Source organism: Indicator indicator, chromosome 2, assembly GCF_027791375.1.
Source record: "Indicator indicator isolate 239-I01 chromosome 2, UM_Iind_1.1, whole genome shotgun sequence".
Lineage (NCBI taxonomy): Eukaryota > Metazoa > Chordata > Aves > Piciformes > Indicatoridae > Indicator > Indicator indicator.
The window spans coordinates 67,072,398-67,092,543 of record NC_072011.1 but is presented as its reverse complement, the minus strand read 5'-3'; the positions used below and the strand labels follow the sequence as shown (position 1 = coordinate 67,092,543).

The following is a 20,146-nucleotide window of genomic DNA, read 5'->3' as shown; positions in this document are numbered from 1 at the left end:
CGGGCTTAGGCTATCTTCCAGTTCGCAAAGCTCTGCACTCGTGGCGACAGGCAGGGACAGCGCATTACGGCCGGCGGCACCGGCTCCGTTTCGGTCTCTGGGCGCCACGAGCTGCCCCGCGCGTAGCGTCGGCCGCTAGGACGGCTGTGGGCACCGCTCCTGGCACGGCAGCCAATGGCCGTCCGGGAGGGAGGGCCCGGGCACAGGGCGGGCGGAAGTGGGCGGAACCGGAGGCAGCGGGAACCGGAGGCAGCGGGAACCGGAGGCAGCGGGAACCGGAGGCAGCGGGCAGTAGCAGGTGGGGGTTTCGGCGGGGCTGCGGGAACGAGGCTGCAGGAGGCAGTCCTGAGCAGCTCGGGTCGTGCGCCGGCGGCGGCAGCAGTAGCAGCGTTGTCTTCTCCCCGCTTCCTCCCACCGTGTTGCCATCTGTGCCTCTCGCGTCCACCCCATCCCGCTGTCCCCTAGCCATTCTTCCCCAAACGTTTATCTCGGGGCTGAGCGCCTGTATCTCTCTTAGGGACGGATGGAGTTCTTAAGCGGCCGAGCGAGGCTGAAGGCCGGGGACCGGCGGGAGCTGTATCCCCACAGCCTGCAGTTCTACCTGGAGCCCCCCACAGAAAACATCTCTCTGGTGGAGTTCGAGAGCTTAGCCGTCGACCGTCTGAAGCGTGAGTGGCGTCTCAGCTGTGCCCGCTCGGTGCTGTTTGCTGCGGCTGTGTTTGCAGGGTGTGCTCGGAGGCTGCAGGGACCCCTGCGGAGGGGAAGGCCAGGCCGTAGGAGTCTGAAGGAGCTATGCTCGGTGTACAGCAGTCAGGGCTTCACGGGTTTGGGTGGCACTGGCATGTGTGAGCAACCTGGGGTTCACTTTTCAGGCCTAAATACAGCGATGCAGATGGTGCTGGCCGAGAGCAAGGGCTCACCTGGCTCCTGAACACACTCAGGCCAAGTCTTCCAGCCTTGCAGTGTGAACTGATGTGCTGAGGCTGAGCCATTAGTTGGCTTCCTGTCTTGGTGACCGGCTGGAGGGAAGGGATCCATCCTGAGGGAGCTGGGACCAAGCCAGCCTCATACAGTTCCACAAGGCCAAGTGCAAGGTTCTGCACCTGGGTCAGGGTAATCCCAAGCACAAATCCAGGCTGAGTTTAGGAGTGGCTGAGGGGGGAGAAGGCCTTGGGGGTGTCAGCTGGTGACAAACTCCCCTGGAGCCAGCAACCGCAGGCAGCCCAGCACACAGCTGTCTGCTGAGCTGCATCCAAAGAAGGGAGAGCAGCGGCACAGGGAGGGGATTCTGCTCTGTTGAAACCCCACCTGCAGCACTGCCTCTAGTTTTAGGACCCCCAGCACAAGAGAGACCTGGAGCTCCTGAAGAGGGTCCAGAGGAGGCCACAAAGATGATCAGAGAGCTGGAGACCCTCCCCTGTGGGGACAGGCTGGGAGAGATGGGGCTGTTCATCTTGGAGAAGAGGAGGCTCCAGCCTTAGAGCAGCCTTGCAGTACCTGAAGGGGCTCCAGGAGACTGGGGAGGGACTTTGGACAAAGGCTGGGAGTGCCAGGACGAGGGACGACGGCTTTGAGCTGGAAGAGGGGAGACTCAGCCTGGAAACGAGGAAGAAATTCTTGACAGTGAGGGTGGTGAGATGCTGGAACAGGTTGCTCAGGTAGGCTGTGGATGCTCCCTCCCTGGAGGTGTTCAAGGCCAGGCTGCATAAGGCCTTGAGCAACCAGGGCTGATGGGAGGTGTTGGGTGAAGTGCCTGTGGCACGGGGTTGGAACTGGATGGTCTTTCAGGTCCCTTCTAACCCATTCTATCAGTCTGTGAATTTTGTGAACCTTGGAGCTGGGTGAGCAGTTTGAGCCTTGTGGGCCACACCTTATTCCCCTCTTCTCTTACCCCTCTGCTCTTCAGGCCACTCAGAGCAATTCCTTTGGCCTGTCCCTGGGCTGTGCGTTCCCCAAGGTGTCACTGCAGTTAGCTTTCTTCTCAGTATTTTGTCTTTCACATGGACTTTTTTTTTTTCCCCAGTGCTCAAAGCAGTTGAGAACCTTGGTGTGAGCTATGCGAGGAGCAGTGAATGCTACAAAACCAAGCTGGAGGCTGAGCTCCGCAAGCTGAAGTTTCCCTACAAAGTAAGTGACAATCAAAACAGCAGTTTCTTCTGCACTTTCTTTGCACCATTCAGGAATTCTGAACAGAAGTAGAGATGATGAAACACTGCTCACTAAACTTCTGTCATGTTGTCAGAGGCATTTTCCTTGAGGAGTGTCCATTTCTTTCTTTAGGATAATCTCCTCCTTTAACAGGCTTGCCTTTGCTGTCTTGGGGACGAGTGGTAGTGCACTGTTGAACAGCAGTGATTAATTCCGAGGTTCTAATCTGGGAGAGAATTATTTTCTGAAGTAATGATAATAGTAGTAAGAATAATAATAACATTAATAATGATGGTGTGTTGTGTAGGCTTTGGCTGAGGATGATTATGAGGCACGCAGGAAGGACCACATCTCTCATTTCATACTGCGCCTTGCTTACTGCCAGTCGTAAGTAGCGTTTGCTTTCTCTGTGCTCGTTGGTTTTAGATGTGTACAGATGTCTGTTGCTGTGTTCTAGACTCTACAGGTGCTGTAGAGCTGCCTGGCTACTAAATAACAGGAGGGAACATACTGCCCAAGGAGGTGGTGGAGTCCCCATCCCTGGCGGTGTTCCAGAAAGGTGTGGCCATGGCACTTGGGGCCATGGTTTAGTAGCCCTAGTGGTGTGGGGTTGATGGTTGGACTGGGAGATCTTAGAGAGCTTTTCCAATCCAAACGATTCTATGTTGAAAAAAACCCCAACAAAGTGCCTTTGAGACAAAGAAGGGGAAGGCTGCCTGCAGTTGGTTATTCTTGCCTACACGAAGTAAGAAATGGTGAGTACCGTTTCCAAAAGACTGACAGCTCTGTAGTGCTGAGGGTGGCTACCACTGCTCTCCCAAGGCACCCCCAGTCCTGCTGTTCTCTCTGGTGTCTCTTCACAAGTCTTGTCCTTTGAGTGCTCCTCCCTGCAGGGTTTCTGCCTTCTCCTGGTTTGTGGGTGCCATGGCAAAAGCAGCGTTACACTGGGCATGGTGCTCGCTAGGTTGGACGTCTGGCTTGTGAAGACAGAGAATGCATCACCACAGCAGCTGTGCTGGCTGCTTTTGTGCTGTCCCTTTGCAGAGACGACCTCAGGCGGTGGTTTCTCCAGCAGGAGATGGATCTGCTGCGGTACCGCTTCAACCAGCTGACTGATGGCCTCAGGCAGAAGTTCCTGGAGTATGTCAATCTCTCCTTTGAAGCTGTAAGTGTGCTGCTGACTGTGTCCTGCTGCTTCTGCCTGTTAGTTCTCGAAGCTTCTGTTGGGAGAGCTCCAGCGCTCCTGCTGGAAGGTTACAGTGTGCAGTTGTGGCTTTAAGAGAAAGCTGCAGAGAGCTGCTCGGTTGGCAGAGCCACGGGAGCAAGGGTGAAGTGCTAAGTCACACAGACTCTGCACATCCTCAGCCTGTGCTCTATTCACCAGACCATCTGAGTCTGACCCACAGAGTTCCTGCTAGGGAATGCAGAGTGTAAGCGGTGCCCAGAGTTCTGCAAGTGCTCTTCCGCAGGCGGCCCTCATGAACTTAGGGAAAAGCTTGGAAAGGCCAAATCTGGGTAGACTGCTGGCTTTTAAATGTGGTAGGGCTGTTCCAAAAGAGCTCCTGCTGTTCCATGCTGCTGTGTCTGACTGGATTAAAGGAAGATGCTTGCTGCACGGTTTCTGCATTAGTGCCTTCAATAAAATGTGGCATTGCAGCTGTGCCTGCAGCCAACACTGCCCAAGAGAGCTTTCTCTTTGGGACTAGCTCAGTGGAAGAACTTTAGCATCTACAATAGGTGGCTGACATGTACGGTGAAGGATGGAAGGGTCTGAAGGTGGCTTGTGCAGCGCTGAGACGAGTTTGTCCAGCTAAGCAGTAACAAGTGGGCTCCCCTGGGTCTTTGAGAGACTTGGAAATGCCACTCTGGTTCAGCAGACCTGCCAGCAGGTGATGTTCTTGTGGAGCTGTAGCTCCATTGCTTACTCCCAGTCCTGCCACAGTTTCAGCATTGAGGCTTGTGAGAATCAATTAGTGTGTATGTTTCTGGGAGCAGCCAGGAGTAGGGCTTGGTTCCATGCTGAATAGGCCTTCAGCGTGTCAGAGTGATGTTTCCTTGTGCCTGTTGAGGCAGCAGAGCAGCATTTCACTGAAAACATGCTTCCCTGCTTCTATTTTCCCTGTGCCTTCCAATTCCAGTGGGAATTGAACCCAAACTAATCCCTCTTTGCACTGGCACATATAAAACATTTGAATATTGCTAAGGAGCTCCATAGGCGTCTGAAACCGGTCTGAACCGTGGTGCTGTGCAGGGGACACCGAAATGAAGGCCACTCGAAGAGCAGTGTTCTCTTTCTTAATGTTGTGTTTGTGAAGGGCCTTAAAAAGGAAAGAGACTTTCTGGTTCATACTTTTCTGTGAAAAGTCTATCAGATACTTTATGTACTTGAAAGAAAGAAAAGGTTTTTAAGGGACAGTGCTGTCCTCCTCCAGAAGCTTTAAATGTGTGGCATGCAATTGTGATTTCTCAAGGCATATCAAATAGTCTGTGTGCAAAATCAGTCTGAGGGAGCACGAGAAATCCTGAAGCAGCACTCAAGAGAAGGAGGTGCTGAGACCTGGGGTGACAGAGCTCATCAGAGAGAGTTTGCAGACACAGTGTGCAGCTGGGATTTACATCAGTGGAGGAGATGAAAGAATTGGAATCTTATTATGAGTGAATAAGTGCCCCAGTGATGCTTGGCAGCTTCTGGCAGTGAAAGCCACTGGTGCAGATTTTAGATACACTTACAGGGGAGGCCAGGGAAAGTTTCACCTGGCAGTCACTGAAGAAAATGTTTTCACCTCAGAATGAGCTCTCCAGTGTCTGAGGAGTGCTGTGAAGGGTTTTACAGGGAAGTGACACTTAGGCTTTACCGGAGAGTCTCCTTGCTGCCACGAGGTATGGGCACCTGCTTCTTCCCTTGGGCTGAGACAGGAGTGCCTGGTTTGGTTGCTGCTGCCTGGTTTGATTGGTGCTTGGAGCCGGTGAGACTAGTCTCATCAGTGAGACTGGCTGGCTGGGTGCTTCTCCACATGCTGACTTACTTCCCTCATCACTTTTTGGTTTTTTCTGATCAGGCTGGCTTTACCTTCCAGTAACTGAAGCTGTTTCTTCTGCTTCTGTTCAGCAATTGAAGATGATTTTGTTTGTTTGTTTTTTTTTAACCCCCCTTCCTGTTAGAATTTGCCTTTGACAGAGGGTGGCTCTAGTTACATGTTCTTACTGTTTGTTCTTCCAGCCTGTCTCGGTGTGCTGGTTTGTAGTTTCTGTGGGTGTCCTTTGCCATTTCTCAGTGGGGCAGCATCTTTAGTTGCAGCTCAGCCTCACCTGGTCAGAACATTTCAGCTGAACCGTTGCCAGCTCTAAGATGATGTGGAGATTAAATTTATCTGTTGTTCACATCTCCTCAGTAGCTGATAGGTGAGTTCCAGGCTGCAGATGGAGAGGTTGCAGGACTGCTTTTCTTAGTACTTCTGGGCAGTCAGCTCTTCCTCTGCTTGCACAGACCTGGCTCAGATGTAGAGCTGTGAAGTGTCTCTGCTGAAACACGGCCTTCAGTTTCAGGCCAGATTCTCCAGTCTGATCCTGTGCTCCAGAGCCCTTCCAGCATTTTGCAGCCTCATGGCATGAGCCTGCTGTTTCAGAATTGACCGTCTGAAGGCTGCTAATGCAGTCACACAGCAGATGATTCTGATGGAAGGCTTTGGATCAGAGTCCTGGGGAAGGACAGCAGATGGGAGCTGTCAGCTGGGGAGCCAACGCTCGGTTGTGCTGCCAGCCTTGGAGAGAAAAGGACTGCAAAAGAAAAGACAAGACCACAATGGATTAGAGTTAACGTTTCCCCCCCGCCCCAATAGCTCTTTGATGTTGTGGTTGAAGTGCTTTTTGAGCAGCTTTAAGCAGGAGAAATTAAACTGCTTTAATTTCCATGCTGTGATCAGGGCAATCCCGTGAGAGGCTTCTCAGTGCTCTCCTCAGCAGCGCTCAGCTCAGCGTTTGTGGGGCAGCTGCACCGGCAGCAGTTGTGGGGCAGCTGATCAAGTGTTTGATGGCTGCCCTGCTGGGTACAGAAGAGCCTGAACTCAGATTTCAGGGAATGAAAAGGGGCCGTTCATGTGCTGAGGAGGGTGAAGGGAAGCTGCCGGTGGGTGAGTGCTGGCCCTGGCTGTAGGTGTACATTTGGGTACCAGGTGAGTGAACCAAAGTTGTCTTGACTGGATTGAAGGCTTTGCCTTTGAGACAGCAAATAACTTTATTAACCTTTCCCAAACAGGATGGGAAAAAATGGTGATTTTGCTGCTTGGAAGCTTATGCCAAGCTGAAGCAGTAACTGTATGCAAGCGGGCTACAGGTTATTTGTGAAGGGAATGGTTCTCCATTTTATTCTAGTTCCCTGCTGTCTGGGTCTCACGTTTGTACCTCTGCATGAGAAGCAGCAATGGCTGCCTTAGGGGTGGCTGCAGAGGTGAGAAGTGATGCATGGCTAGTGGCAACAGTGCCTGAAGTTATCGAAGAACCAAAATGCAACGTGGCAGGGTGTGGGAGGGAGCAGGTGTGGAGTTTTTTTTTTGTGTCTTTCGGGTTTTTAAATGCTAGAGTTTAAGTAAGACAAGTAAACCTGTGCCATTAACACTGAAAAACCAATAGCTTGCTCTCCTCCTAAAATACCTAATTAATTCTGAAGGATGCATTAAGTTTCTCAGTTTAATCGTTCAAGTTCCAGAAGACAGATTTAAGTGGAACCAAGTGGTGGCTTTGCCACAGAGCGGATTCCTCCTTTTGGAAGATTGGGTTTTGTTCCAGGTAAAAAACTGCTAGCCCTCTGGTACTGTGGTTTGTGGCTACTCCTTGTAGCTGACTGTACGTGTGTCTCAGGGAAAGAAGATCATTTGGAATATTTTCTTTAAGGCTCTTCCTGCTTTTAACTGGCAGGACAACTTGGGATGATGCTCTTGCCTGATCAAGCTGGCATGCCTTGCCTGGCTGAACATTTGGTGGTTTTGAAGGGGTCTGGGTTAGCTCATTTGTGTTCTGTTTCTAGCTTAGTCTTCTTCATTTCCACATCTCACAGAACAAACTAGGCGGTGACTGCTTTCGCTGTACCAGTGAGAAAAGGCTGTTGTCACTGGAGTGCCAGCTGCCAGTGACTAAAAGCCAGGTTGTAAAAGGTTCCCTTTCTAAGGACACCAGTGACAGATGCTGGCAAATACCTGGAGCTGAGCTTTGGCAAAGGAACAGACTTGTGCACTGAGGTTGGGTCCTTACTGGCAGGCTTAGGAACAGCCACACTTAGTACTGTCATGTGTGCTTGCATCTCTGTCTCCTCATTAAAGCAGAGTAGAGAGATCAAATCTGCTCTTGAGGGTGTGGGGCTGCCTCGCTGCTGGTGTTTTTTGTACCAAGACTTACCTATTAAATTATTCATGTTTTGATTTAAATTTATTATCTTTGTGTTTCCAGGACAATTCAGTGATTCCAAATCGATGAATAAACTGCATGTGGAAAGCAAGAAAGCTAGAAATAATGCAGATTGTCCCAAATGCTTGCTTCCTGCCTTTCCTCTCATGCCTTCTCTTTTCATGTCTTGATGTTTATCAGGTGTCAAAGACTCCTGATGAGGTGTTGAATCTAATGTGGTATGTGACTGCAATGGAGAGATCCTTTTCCTGGTGGCACTGTTCCTTGCTTGTGCCAAGCAAAGACTGGGTCCTGAGAGGTTTGTGTTTATCAAACTGGCAACAAACCGATGAGGCCAAACCAGTGAATGTTTTCATGTGGGGTGAGTGGAGTCAGTTATCTGTGGAGGGTCAGAGGAGCTCCAGATGACAGCCTGGGAAGAATTCTGTGTTTGGATTTTTTTGGGTTGTTGGAAAACTCCTCTTGGCACCACAGCATTTCATCTGGCAAGTGTCACCGAGTTCTGTCTGAACTGAAGCAGTCTGTCTCTCCAGTCTTGATGAGAATGCTCAAAGCTGCATTTAATTGTGCCTAATTCCGTAGTGATTACCAGAACACGTTCCTGTGGGTGCTGTTTCAGGGATGAAATTGTTACATGTACCCTTACTTTAATAAGTTAAAAAACCCAGAGCTTTTCCAGCTGCTATGAACCAAGTGAAATTGGGATAGATGTTTAATGATGCTGTGTGAGCAAGGCATCACCTGGAGCCTGAGTCTGGCTTGTTTTCATGGAGCTTGTTTTCATGGCATCCTGGCTCAGTGCTGCACAGCTTTATGTCAGATGGATGAAATCCTGGGTGCCGGCACAGGGTGATTTTTAATGTTCCAGTCCCTGGGGAATGAAGTTTTATTTTTAACTGTGTTTGGGTGCAGTCTCCCAGCTTCAGTTAGGGGCAGCTTTGTTTCTTCCTCCTCTCTCTGTTAGTTGGAAGGACAAAGGTGAGGTGAATTTGGAGAAAAGGCGAGCAGCGAAGCAGGGCTGCTGAACCTTGGCCTAAACTGTAAGGTACTGAAGCTCTAAGAAGTAGCTTAGTAGCTTTGCAAGTATTGTTTATTTGTATCACAGAATGTTAGGGGCTGAAAGGGACCTCCAGAGCTCACCCAGTCCGAGCCCCTGCCAGAGCAGGAGCACATCCAGGTGGGTTTGGATTATCTTCAGAGAGGGAGACTCCACAGCCCCGCTGGGCAGCCCGTTTGGTGTCTGTGTTTGGAGCAGGTGTTCTGTGTGGCTTAATACTGAACCCCTCCAGGCAGGGGCTGCTCCCATCCTGCTTCATCAGGAAGGTATTGTGCAAGCACTTAGGGCTGTCCTTGCATGTAGCTAAATTCCTCAGTGCCACTGCTGGATTATCAGCACGTGTAATCTGTTTTAGCAGAGGGAATTATTTATTGCTTCATTGTAAAACATTTTTTACTTTTCGTTGTTTTAGCAGAGGGAATTATTTATTGCTTCATTGTAAAACGTTTTTTACTTTTTGTTGTTGGTGGTTTTTTTTTTCCAGGTTTTAAAACTTGGCCTTAATCATGATTAAAAGCAGAACAATTGAATTTCAGTTTTTGTTGTTAATTGCTTTCTGTTGAATAAAACCTCAGAATGACTTATTCTGACTAGTAAAATCCTGGCAGCCTGCTGGCTGTGTGACTCCTGTGTGTTTCACATGTTGTTAAGTAACCAAAGAACATTCCATATGCATACAAGTACCTGTGTGCAGTATCTAAGCCTTTACAAAAGGAAGCGTAATAGTGCTCTGGGTTTTTCAAGCTGAAATTTTTGTCTGTAACACTTCAAGCTGCTAAATCAGAGCTCTTCTGTGTTTCCAGAGCTGGAGCAGCTCCAGCATTCAGAGACCAGTAAGAAGAACATTGTTCTCTCTGCTGAAAGCAAACCAAACCATGATGAATCCATGACTATAAGGTGAATTGGCCTTTTGATTTTTCAAGTCTGGATTCAGAACTGAGCTGAAACTGCTTTTGGTTGAAAACCTGCCAGAGTTGTTTTGAGACCTTGCTCGCTGCCACTGAGTCGCTGTGCTTTGTTGGAATGCACACAGTAAGCCCAAAGATGAGCAGGCGCTGTCACGAGGCTTACTCTGAGGGGATTGACTTTCATAAACCTGTGCTGTAGTTCTCAGGGTAAAGCTTAGCTTAGATTTAAGAGTCTGCACTGCTGCTTCAGAGGGAATGTTACAGTTGAATGCTCTTGACCTGTAGTGCATTGCAGGTTGGATTATTAGTGATGGTCACTAGCTGAACCTCTCACTTTCTGTTGTCAGGGAAGGGATGGGGCAGCTGCAGGTTGCTCAGTGAGGGATGGGGCATTTGCAAATTCTTCTTTTAGCTCATGCTAATGGGAACGAGTGCCTTATTTTCAAGTATTTCACCAGTTTTAAAACAATTTAATTTTAGGTTAGTGAAGACCTGAAAAATGAGTTGGCAAATGAGCTGTGTGCATCCACCCCTGGCTTCAGCATGATTAAAGTGAAAGAACAAATGTTCTACAAGGTGAGTAGAAATGGCTGGGGACCACGGCTTTGCACTTCTCTTGGTTAGAAATTAACTGACTGGTGCTAACAGGTCATCAGGGTATCTGAATTCACCAAGACTAATGAGGGCTCTTCATACAAGGATAGAGGGAGTGGGTGGGAGCAGGAAGGGAATTTTAGAATGTGGTTTAATGTCTTGTGTCCTCTTGTGCCATCCCTGGTGGATGTGGTGCTGAGGATGTGGGTTAGAGGCTTAGCAGCAATGGGATTGCAGGTTCTGGGTGAGTGGTTGGACTTGGTGACCTCAAAGGTCTCTTCCGATCTATGATCTTAAGTTTTAACATTTCCCAAGCAAAGGACTTAACCTGGCCTGGCTGACAGACTGTTCAGGGTGGAGATGTTCTCAAACATCTGGGTTTGGTCTCTATTAGTCTGAACTTCTCTTTGCTCAAGAACAAGGGGAGAGGAGAGGAGTAGCTCATGTAGCCTGCAGCATTGGAACCAAGCTGGTTGGGTTCCCAAAGTGTTCTCAGGACCTTTTGAATGTAGCTTACTTGACTCCAAGATGACAAGGTGTCTGAAACAGAAGCAGCAGAAGTTCATTTTCACGTATCAAATCAGCAAGTACTGCAGAGCCACACAGCTGGGCTAGCAGCCATGAACACCAACTGTGAAGCAGCTTCCTGTGCCCAGTTGCTTGACTTGCTGTGAGGACTTGGAAAGCCTTTGTGTTTTGCAGAGAGCCTCGCTAGGAGCCAGAGTGATGTGAAGCTCTGCTGGTCCAGCTTGCCTCTGGGGCTGCAGCCGTTGCTGCTGCTTGGCTTTGCTGTTGCACAGTATGGCTCTTCTCCCCCTCAGGTTGGGCTTGCAGATGCTGTGGATCTGTTCAGAGCCAGGAGGGTGTTCGTCATGGAGGGCTTTGCCTACGTGCCGCTGAAGGACGTTGACGCCATCGTCCTGAACAGCTACAGGGCGAAGTTGTCCAAGGCCCTGGCGGTGAGTCTGCTCGCGTATGGCTGCCACTGCCCTGCCTGCTCACACCCCTGAGCAGCAGCCCTTTGCGTCTGCAAACTCCCTTGCTGCCGTCTGGAGGACACCAGGAGCCCTTTCAGAAGTGCTAGCAGTGCTGATAAAAGGTCACTGTGAGCAGAGGGCTGATTGATTTCAGAATGAGTTCAGCATCCGCTGTGCCCTGTATAGAGGTCTGTGGGAGGGTGTGGAAGCTCCCTCCAGCAGAGAGAAAGGTGGTTTCGTTCACAGCTGTAGCCCCATACACACAACTGCCTTGGCTCTTGGTATCAGCTTCTTTTCCTGGGACAGTTTGCAGCAGAGATTTGTTGCTGTAGTGATGGTCCTCAGCCTTATCTGGGGTGAAGCAGCACCTGTCAGGAGAAGCTCTGGGACTCAGCAGCTCTTTGTTGTTTTGTGTTTAGTTAAACAAATCAATTTCTATGCCAATGCTGATATTTTCCTGTTTGCAATCTCTGATGCTTACTTTAAGTAATTTGTAGTCCTAAACAACTCTCAGAAAGCCAAGGTGCCATGAGTCAGCAAGAGGCTATGGCTGGTGAATGGCTGCAGCCTTTCTTTGGGTGGGTACGTGGGAGAGAAGTGGATTCAGTGGTTACATTGCAGCATTAACTTCTGCTCATGTTTGGGAACTGGTGTGGCTGTTGCTGGCAGTTGAGAGTTGAGGGTAAGTGCAGTATTTCATGCTAGGCTGGCTGAAGTTGCTGCTGGTTTGTAGCAGCATGGACTGTGAGCACTTGCTGTGTGATTAGCTCTGCACTACTCACTGGAGAGGAGAGTGGAACAAGTGGAACTTGGGGGAAGCCAGGGCTGAAGACTCCAAACCCCAGCGTTGTGAACTACAGGTAACTTACCAGTGTCCGGAGGTCGGTCTGGGCTGTGTCCCAGCAGCAGAAAAAGGCCTTCCAATGGTGCCACACCGTGATAGAACAGAACTCTGGAAGCCAAACACCTTCATTGGTGGTTTGCGACTGAGAGGCTGGCATCGCTCCAACTGTTGTAAGAAGATCTTCTCTGTGCTGCTTGTTGCTCAGGATCAAGCATGTAAATCTAAAGATTACTTCAGTTCCAGCTGGGTGTTAACTTTCTCCAGCAGAGTTAGTACATGAGGGATTGATGAGCTCATGCAACACTCTGTGACAGGGTTTCTCTTCCTTTGGATGTAAATGTCTGTATCCTGGTGTGTGAGTGGGAACAGAGCCTTGGGCAGTGCCAATAGTGGTAACCAGCCTGCTCCCTATAGAGAAGTGGTTAAAAGAGAATAATTATTTGTTTTTTTAAAAAAATCACTAAATTTTATCCTCCCGAAAAAGGATTTTAAAATCTTGTTAGACTCAGTGCCTGGTTGTTCATCCCCGGGAGTTTAAGGTGGTCACTGCATTGCAGGTGAGCATGTGACCTTTGGTGGATGCTTAGAGAATGGAAGCTGCTGCGTGTCACCGGAACTGCCCCTCTGTTACCAACAGCCCTGCAGACACATACCCAGCACAGCCAGTAGCTCCTACCAGATCTGCAGAGATGTTATTTTTTTCTTAGTTTTTCTCATGAATGAAGGTGAGAGGCAAGAAACGCGCCCAGATCCTAGTGCTAAGCCCTGAGGGACATCACTGCTGCCTGGGACCCTCTCCTCCTCAGTAATGCTCCATTGAGGCTCACTGATTAAAGCATAGACGTGTGGCTGAACTGAAGGACAGATTCCAGGTCACGTTGGGGTTCTGGGATCAGCATTTAGTCAGTGAACCTGGGAGAAGGACAGCAAACTGGAGAAGCTTCAGTTGATAAATTTTGCCAAAAAAGAACCAGAGGGTCTACCAGCAGGCAGCAGTACCGAAGAGGCGAAGGATGATTTACCTCTGGTAGAAGTTGATGTGACAGACAGGTAATGATTTTGTTTTCCAGTTTGCTGTGCAGACAGGAGTTCCAACACAGGATTTACTGGGGGTTGAAATGGCTTGGTGGCCTGAAAGTAGGTACAGAAAAGGCTGAGGGTGAAGTGAAGAGCTGGGAAGGCTGTTGGTGAGGGGCGAGTAGGTGGTCAGGCAGCTCTGGAGAGCCTCTATGGGGATGGGAGGCAGCGTCACTGAACAGAAGGGTAGCAGTTTGCTGACAAAGGGGAGTTCTAAGTGGCTACTTCAATCTACATAAAATTAAAGCCTGGCAGACACTACGCACTGTTGGAAGGAAGATGGAATTAATGATCTGTTTGGGGGGGAAATCTAATGAGCATCTTGGTAGCTGTCAACTTCAGCTGCATATTAGAATGCAGAGAATTACAAGAGATTAATTAATTCATGTATTTCACCTGCAAGTGAAAGGAGTGTGTGCATAAGTAATGATGCTGGCAAAACCCAGCAACAGTTTAATTATGGAAAAATCTGCTTTCAGGACAAAATATTAATCTTGAACACAGATGTTATTTGTACCTGGGTGTGAGTATGTAAGCTGGACACTTCCACACGGAGAAGGAAGGCAGTGACTTCCAGAAGCAAATGCCTCAGGAAAATGCTAATTATTGTTCTGAGGGCATCTGACGAGTGCTGAGCTGAAATTAGCGCAGGCTGGGTTCTTCAGAGTTTGTAAAGTACTATGCAAACATCTAGGCTCTGCTGGCAAGCAAGTGCTTCACAAGTGGTGTTCCTTCTGCCAGGGGAGCCACTGTTGGGCAGCTTGGTGAATTAGCCACATATCAAAATACCTTACATAGATGATATTGGAGATATAGAATATGTATTTCATAAAATAAAAGCTGTACCTACACAGATGAGGCTGTTAGCTGCACTTTCAGGCAAGGCTGATGGTAACTGCTGTGCCCTCTCCTGTGGAGTCTGAAAAAGGAAAGTTGCAGTGCTAAGAGCATAGCTTGACTCCTTTTGTTTTTAAAGCTAAGTTAGCTATTGCCTTGGGTTTGCCTTCCTGAAAGCATGGGAGACCACTGCCTTCTCCCTGCTGCTCTTGGGCTGGTTTGTGTTACTGTGACTGGGGTGTGTGAGAGAAGAGAGTGGGGGAGAAGTTTATTTAACTAAAAAAAAAAAAAACAAAAGCAGCCCCACAAAACCAACCTGAGCCTTGCACTGACACCTGTGTCAACCACCAGAGACTGCTGAGGAGAATTCTTTCATGGCCTTTGGAAATGTCAGAGCTGTTGGGTTTGTGCTGAGAACCCAGCGAGGTCATTCTGTGTCACTGCCTTTCTGCCATACTTTTGGTGCTGCTATATGAAAATCATCTCAGTGCTCTACCTGCCAAATTCCCTTAGCCCATGGTGCTGTATGAAAACACTAAATGCTTTATCCATTAAATTCCCTTGTTCCATTGTAGCAAGAAAAAATAGAAGGAACTGTGTAAACCATTTTTACTTCAATAGCTGTGTTAGTTTTGACAGTGTTACCTCCTGTCACGTTGGCTGTGTGCAGACAGTTGAGATGGAATGAATGTAGTATTGTTTGCTTGAGCTTTTATTAAGCAAGTTTCAGTGTAAGTGCTGCTGCAGTAACGTTTAATAGCTGACAAAGCCTTGCCAAAAACTCCTTATTAATGTTGCACAGCACTCCATTTGTGCCGTGCTCTGAGAGGTTAAAGCCCCAACTCCTTCCAGAAGCAAATTGATCAGCAGTGAAATGTCAGCTGCCTGGGTGCAGCAGTGCAGGGCCATGCCAACACTCTGCTCCCACCCCGAGCTCCCCAGCTGCAGAGCATTTGCATGGTGATGTTTTGCTACCTTAGCAGATGGCTGATGTTTCAAAATCAATCAGCTCTGGTTGGGATGAGGCAGCCTGCAGCCTAGCTGGGTGTTGGAGGTGGAAATGGAGTCTTTTGGTGCTGGCAATCTGTGCCCCTGGTGGCTCACAAGGCACAGAGTTCACCCTGAAGCCTCAGAAGTGCACAACTTCTCCAGAGGTGGATATGTTGCTCTCCACTGAAGCAGTTAAACTGTGGTGCCTGCTGTGCTGGAATTCAAGGCAGAAGCACAGACTGTACTGGGGAACTCCTGACCTTCCACACTACTTCAGAGGAGGCTGGCAGCTGGCATTCAGGTTTTGCTGGGAAAAAGAGTTGTGTTAAAGCTTCAGAAGCCCTGCTCGTCACCACCATTTCTGACCAGAGGTGCATCAAGAGCCTCCTGTTTGAGGTCTCGAATCTGGGTCACACCGCAGCGGGGGGGCAGGCTGCAGGGGGAAAAGGCTTTACCTGAGCAGTAACTGTCAGTGGGGTCATTGCTTACAGTCTGCTTTATTAATGTCTGCTTTTAAATGGTTGTGGGTGGAGAGCAGGCCTTTACCCACTTCTGTTGTCCCAGTGTTACTAAGGCTCAGAAACTGTTCTGCTAGTGGTAGCAAACATTTGTGGATGCTGTTCAAAGCCAGGTAATCATCTGGTCAGTGTCGGCTCCAGTAGCATTCAAAACTAGTTGTACCAGTTCATTTAATTAGAGCAATGGCAATTAACAGGGAACAACAATTAACCTGGGTATGATCTTTACAGCTTAAAAGCTGAAGCCCAGTAGTGGAGCAGTGAAGAGCTGAAACGGTTGCATAGGGACTTGTATGGAGACGGGCAACTGTAGGGCAAAACAGTCTCATGTGCAAGCCAAGCTTACCACCAGCAAAGTCTTCCTGCGTTTTTGTTCAGCCTTTAGGGGGTGGTATGAAACACGAGTTCTAAACCAGTGTATTGAAGATGATGATTCTGTTACATGGCAGCATTTTGTACCAGAGACACAGCAGCAGTATCAGAACTGCTCTGTCTGTAACTTGTCTGGGTGGAGGCAGACGCCTCTCTCATGCTGAGAAAATCTGATGCATCCGATTGAGTTAACAGAGCAGGGAGCCCGTGCTCTGTGACACAGACTTGCTGACTATAGAGCACCAGATTTATTTTTTCAAGAGAGGATAACTGTTTTAATTGGTCCTATGGGAGTGACAAGAGGTGTGCTTAGTTCAGAACAGTCACAAAAGGCTGAAGATATAAAAGCACTCTAGCAGTGGCACAGAGTCAGGTCTGTAGAACAGCAACACTGTGCTGAATGCTGTGCAGATGTTTCAGTTGTGTGTGATGTGGCTTCCCAGGCTGCAGGTGCATTAGGTGAGTGCTAGAAAGGTGTCCAGGTACAAGATGACTTCTAGTTCAAACATGCCTGGAAAGAAGTATCCACTTCAGGATTCTTCCTTATGCCCAAAAAGTGTCCACTTCAGTGATGCCTTCCTATGTATGTGCAATGTCCTTAAAAATAGTTGTGACTGCTTGCCTGGAACTTGTGCCTGTTTCTGCTGACCAGATTCTGGAAGGTTGTGCTTGGTTGCTTGCAGCAGGAGCAGGCAGGTCCCAGCCTGTGCTGTGTGCAGCAGGGGCAGGCAGGTCCCAGCCTGTGCTGTCTGAAGCTGGCACTTTGCTGACTGAGTTTGTTTCCTTGCAGCTGACAGTGCGGTCGCTGCCTGCCGTACAGTCTGACGAGAGACTGCAGCCTCTGCTGAAGCACCTCAGGTATCTGGGAGCATGACTGGGTTCTTTCATACGCCTTGAAATAATTCTGCTGGGGGAATGGGTTAGCTAAAGTTGCCTTTTCTTATGGATGCCTCTGCTGTGCCTTAGACTTTGACTGGAGGACACACCTTGAGTGCATTTCTTCATCTTGTCAAGGGTTTATAAATGATGTGGAGCTGCTGTTGCTTCTAAGGAACAAGAAAACTTTTGCAACTCCTCTATTTTCTTTTTCCTATGGTAATGGCAAAGTTGTGAAGTTTGCTTATGAACAAAACAGATTTTAAATGGCTGCTCCAAATGACCTTCCCTCCTGCAATATTTTATGCTCTGTGACATTTTTTGGAGGGTCTCTCCCTCCATCGTTCATTGACAGATGGAATCCAGTTTTCTTCTTTCAGTGAACCTGAAGAGAGCTGCCGATGTGAGCCATGAAGGGTGCTCTGCAGCTGGAGCAGCCTGCCTCTCCTGGTAGCATGCAGCCTATAGAAGATTCCTATTCTCTTTGAATGTGTTTGGGGATGAAGAGTAAGGGGAAAAAAACCTTTCCTTGTTTTTTTTCAGGTTAAACACAGATTTGGTCTCTTCAGATTGCTTTTTGCTATGTTATCTAGGAGACTTTTCTTGCTGCAGTGGTGTACAGGAGGACAAAGACCATACAAGTAGAGGGAGACTGGCTCAGAATCATTGAATAATTGAGCTTGGAGGGGGAACCTCTGGAGATCATTTAGTCCAGCCCCTGCTCAGTGCAGATCTGGTGTGACCAAGCTGCTCGGGTATTAATTCAGTTGAATTTTTCATATCCCTAAGGGTAGCAATGTACTTAACTATTGAATGTCAGTGATGAAAGCTCTGTTGTTGAACACATGCAGCTCTGCATTGAGAGGACTGGAATGATGTGGGATGAAGTAAAAAATGTGATGGTGAGCTCTGCCGTGCCAGCGCTGCACTGCAATTGGGATGCAGAGCTAGTTAGCAAGCTCTTGGTTTCCTGTGGTGTTCAAGCTGCTCAAGGTGTCTGTACCCAAAGCACCACATTCTGTTCTGATTTGAAAGAAAATGATCCTCACAATTTTTATTACCTAGGAACAGTTTCATGTTTCGTTGCTTCTAGTGTAAATCAAAATGAGGCAAGAAGCTCTCATTGTACCTCTGCTTATTTACTGTGGTCTGAACTTTTGTTCATGACCTAAGAATGGGAGAAAATGACATTGCAGTGTAGCTGTGGTGTGGCTGGCTTGGAAATGCCAGTGACCTTCCATGGTTTTGCCACCACACCTCTTTTCTGGGGTTTCAGATCCCACGCCTCAGGGGTACATCCTTCTCCATGGGCAGCTGAGGAGCAATTAGGTTTTTAATTAATTGTGCTGTCCCAGGGTCCCAACAGGCACAGTCTTCCTTGCGCTTCTGGTTTGTACCTGTGGGAGAAGGAAAGGTTGCAGCAAAAGCTGCTTTGATGTGAGCTGCTTCAGCAGGGATACTGTATTCTGCACTGGTGCAGGGAGGTGCTTGCACACTTTGTGTTCACTTGGGTGCCCTGAATCACAGGGAGGTGACTGCCATCTGGCTTTTGCCAAGGTACGGAGGCTGTTCCCAGGGCATTCTCTCACCAACAGGAAATGCCTGAATGTTAAAACAGGCAAAACAGATGACACTTGGCAGCTGAGCAGAGAGATGACCAAAGAGATGTGCTCTTGTTATTTATTTATGTGAGCTGGTTTTTGTTTCCTCTTGCTCACAAGAAGAGGAAAAATAGCTGTAAGCTTTCCCCTGCCTTTGCTTTGTGAGTTCTGACAGCAGCAAGTTATTTTTGGCATGTGTCAATGGAGCTTCAGCAGGGGAGGAACAGCTGAGATAGAAATGTATGAAAAGAGCCTGCAAGTGAAGGCTGCAGAGCACTGTTTGCTTGCTAATGCCCTGTGTAGCTGTTGGTATGTGCTCGTGGCTTTTAAATCATCCAGGTGTCAGGAGAGGTCATTTTGCTGGGCCTGAGGTCTGCAGAGATGATGGAGTCCATGCCCATTGTTGTAAAGGAGACACCGTGGGGTTTGGAATCGGACTGTGCTGCGCTAAACATGTGATGTGTGCTTTAGGTCCTCCTTGTGTGGTGTTCTGCTTCTCTGGTACTTTCTAATATCAATTGTCCTAGACCCACAAAAGAGAACCTTTGTGGTCAAAATGGTAACTGATGGTGTGAGATTGTGCTTAGGGATTTCACAAGGAGATTTAAATTGCTAAAACTTGAGAATTTAATAGAAATGGAAACTTTCTGTTTAAATGCATGGGAGGAAGAGCACTTCTGCAGCCTCTGCTTTCAGAGGAATTCATTTGGGTGTTGTGATGAAATGGCAGAGCTGTAACACTCTGCTGTGTGAGATTTCCAGTGGGAATCACTTCCAAGATAGACAGAAGCTGTCATGTCCCATCAAACTCCTACAGACTGTGCCTGCAGATGAATTGCAAGGAGAGCTGAGCTGATTTTGTTGAGCCTGCTGAAGAGGAGGCTTAGGGATGATCAAATAGCAGCCTGCAGCTGTTTGCCAAGCTGTGTGGGAGCTGGTGGTGGTGGTGCCAGGGGACAGAACAAATGACAGTGGTCACAGAGCAGCATGGGAGCTTCAGAGCGTGTCAGGAGAAAGGCCTCTGCTAGGCAGGTGTGAGCAGCAACTTGCCCAGAGAGGAGGGCCCTTGGTCTAGGGAGATTTCCAGGCTGCAGCCAGCAGCAGCTGTGCCTCATCTCACTGGTGCTGGCAGTGGGAGGTGGGAATGCTGGGGTTCCTGTCCTTGCAGTAATACAGTGCTCAGCAAGGCTGAGAGAGTTTGTCCTCCTTGAGGCTTCTGGAGCCTTGCTTTGGTGTGGTTGGGTGACCATGGGTGCTCGGCAGCACGGTTTCCTTGGCTTAGCAGTGGTTTCCAGCACTGCTGTGATTCTGATCCATGCAGCAGGCTGCAAGCAGATGAGCTGAGGTGCTTGTGGCAGAGGGGCTTAGGGAGTCGCCAGCACTCATTGTGGGGTGTGGTCACCGAGTTGCCATTGCCCTGCCTGGCTGTTGTACCAGACGACCCCAAGCAGCTGCTTGCTGCTTGTATCGGTGTGAGAGCTGAAATCCCCCCCACCCCCGACAATAACAAGGCTAGCTCAGTCTGGAAGCAAATGAAAGCTGTATTTACAAGCCAATCTACAATATATGATGAAATGCAATGAATATGTACAAATATACACAATTCACAACGTTTATGAATATATACACAACATTGCTTTTCTGTTGATTGTATATATTTGGAACAGTCAAGCTCCCTTTGTTTCCCCCCAAAAGGGCCCTTTCCTAGAAGAGGCCTCTCTCCAAGGGGCCTCCACCCCCTGGGCACCCCCTGGAAGAAGGCAGAGTTAGTTAAAAGCCAAGAGGCTGTTAACTTAGCTCGCCAAGGTCAGTGTGTTATCTTCAGCCAGATAAGAAGAAGAAACAGCAGCCAGACAGACCAGCAAGTTGCCCTGACTGTCCCGACTTTGTTATGAGTAGTGGGTCTTAAACATTTCTATCTATCCAATGGAAGTGTTTAGAACAATC

General features: G+C 48.6%; 1 protein-coding gene across 1 annotated transcript in view; it reads left to right on the top strand.

Moving 5' to 3' along the window:
• Positions 1-523: 523 nt before the first annotated feature.
• Positions 524-20,146, top strand: part of PRIM2 (DNA primase subunit 2) — a 36,115-nt gene continuing 16,492 nt past the window's right edge. The window contains exons 1-7 of the mRNA XM_054399094.1: positions 524-668; positions 2,024-2,127; positions 2,456-2,535; positions 3,193-3,313; positions 9,994-10,089; positions 10,929-11,066; positions 16,513-16,580. Coding sequence (XP_054255069.1) covers positions 524-668; positions 2,024-2,127; positions 2,456-2,535; positions 3,193-3,313; positions 9,994-10,089; positions 10,929-11,066; positions 16,513-16,580 — 752 coding nt within the window. The remainder of the gene's footprint in view (positions 669-2,023; positions 2,128-2,455; positions 2,536-3,192; positions 3,314-9,993; positions 10,090-10,928; positions 11,067-16,512; positions 16,581-20,146) is intronic.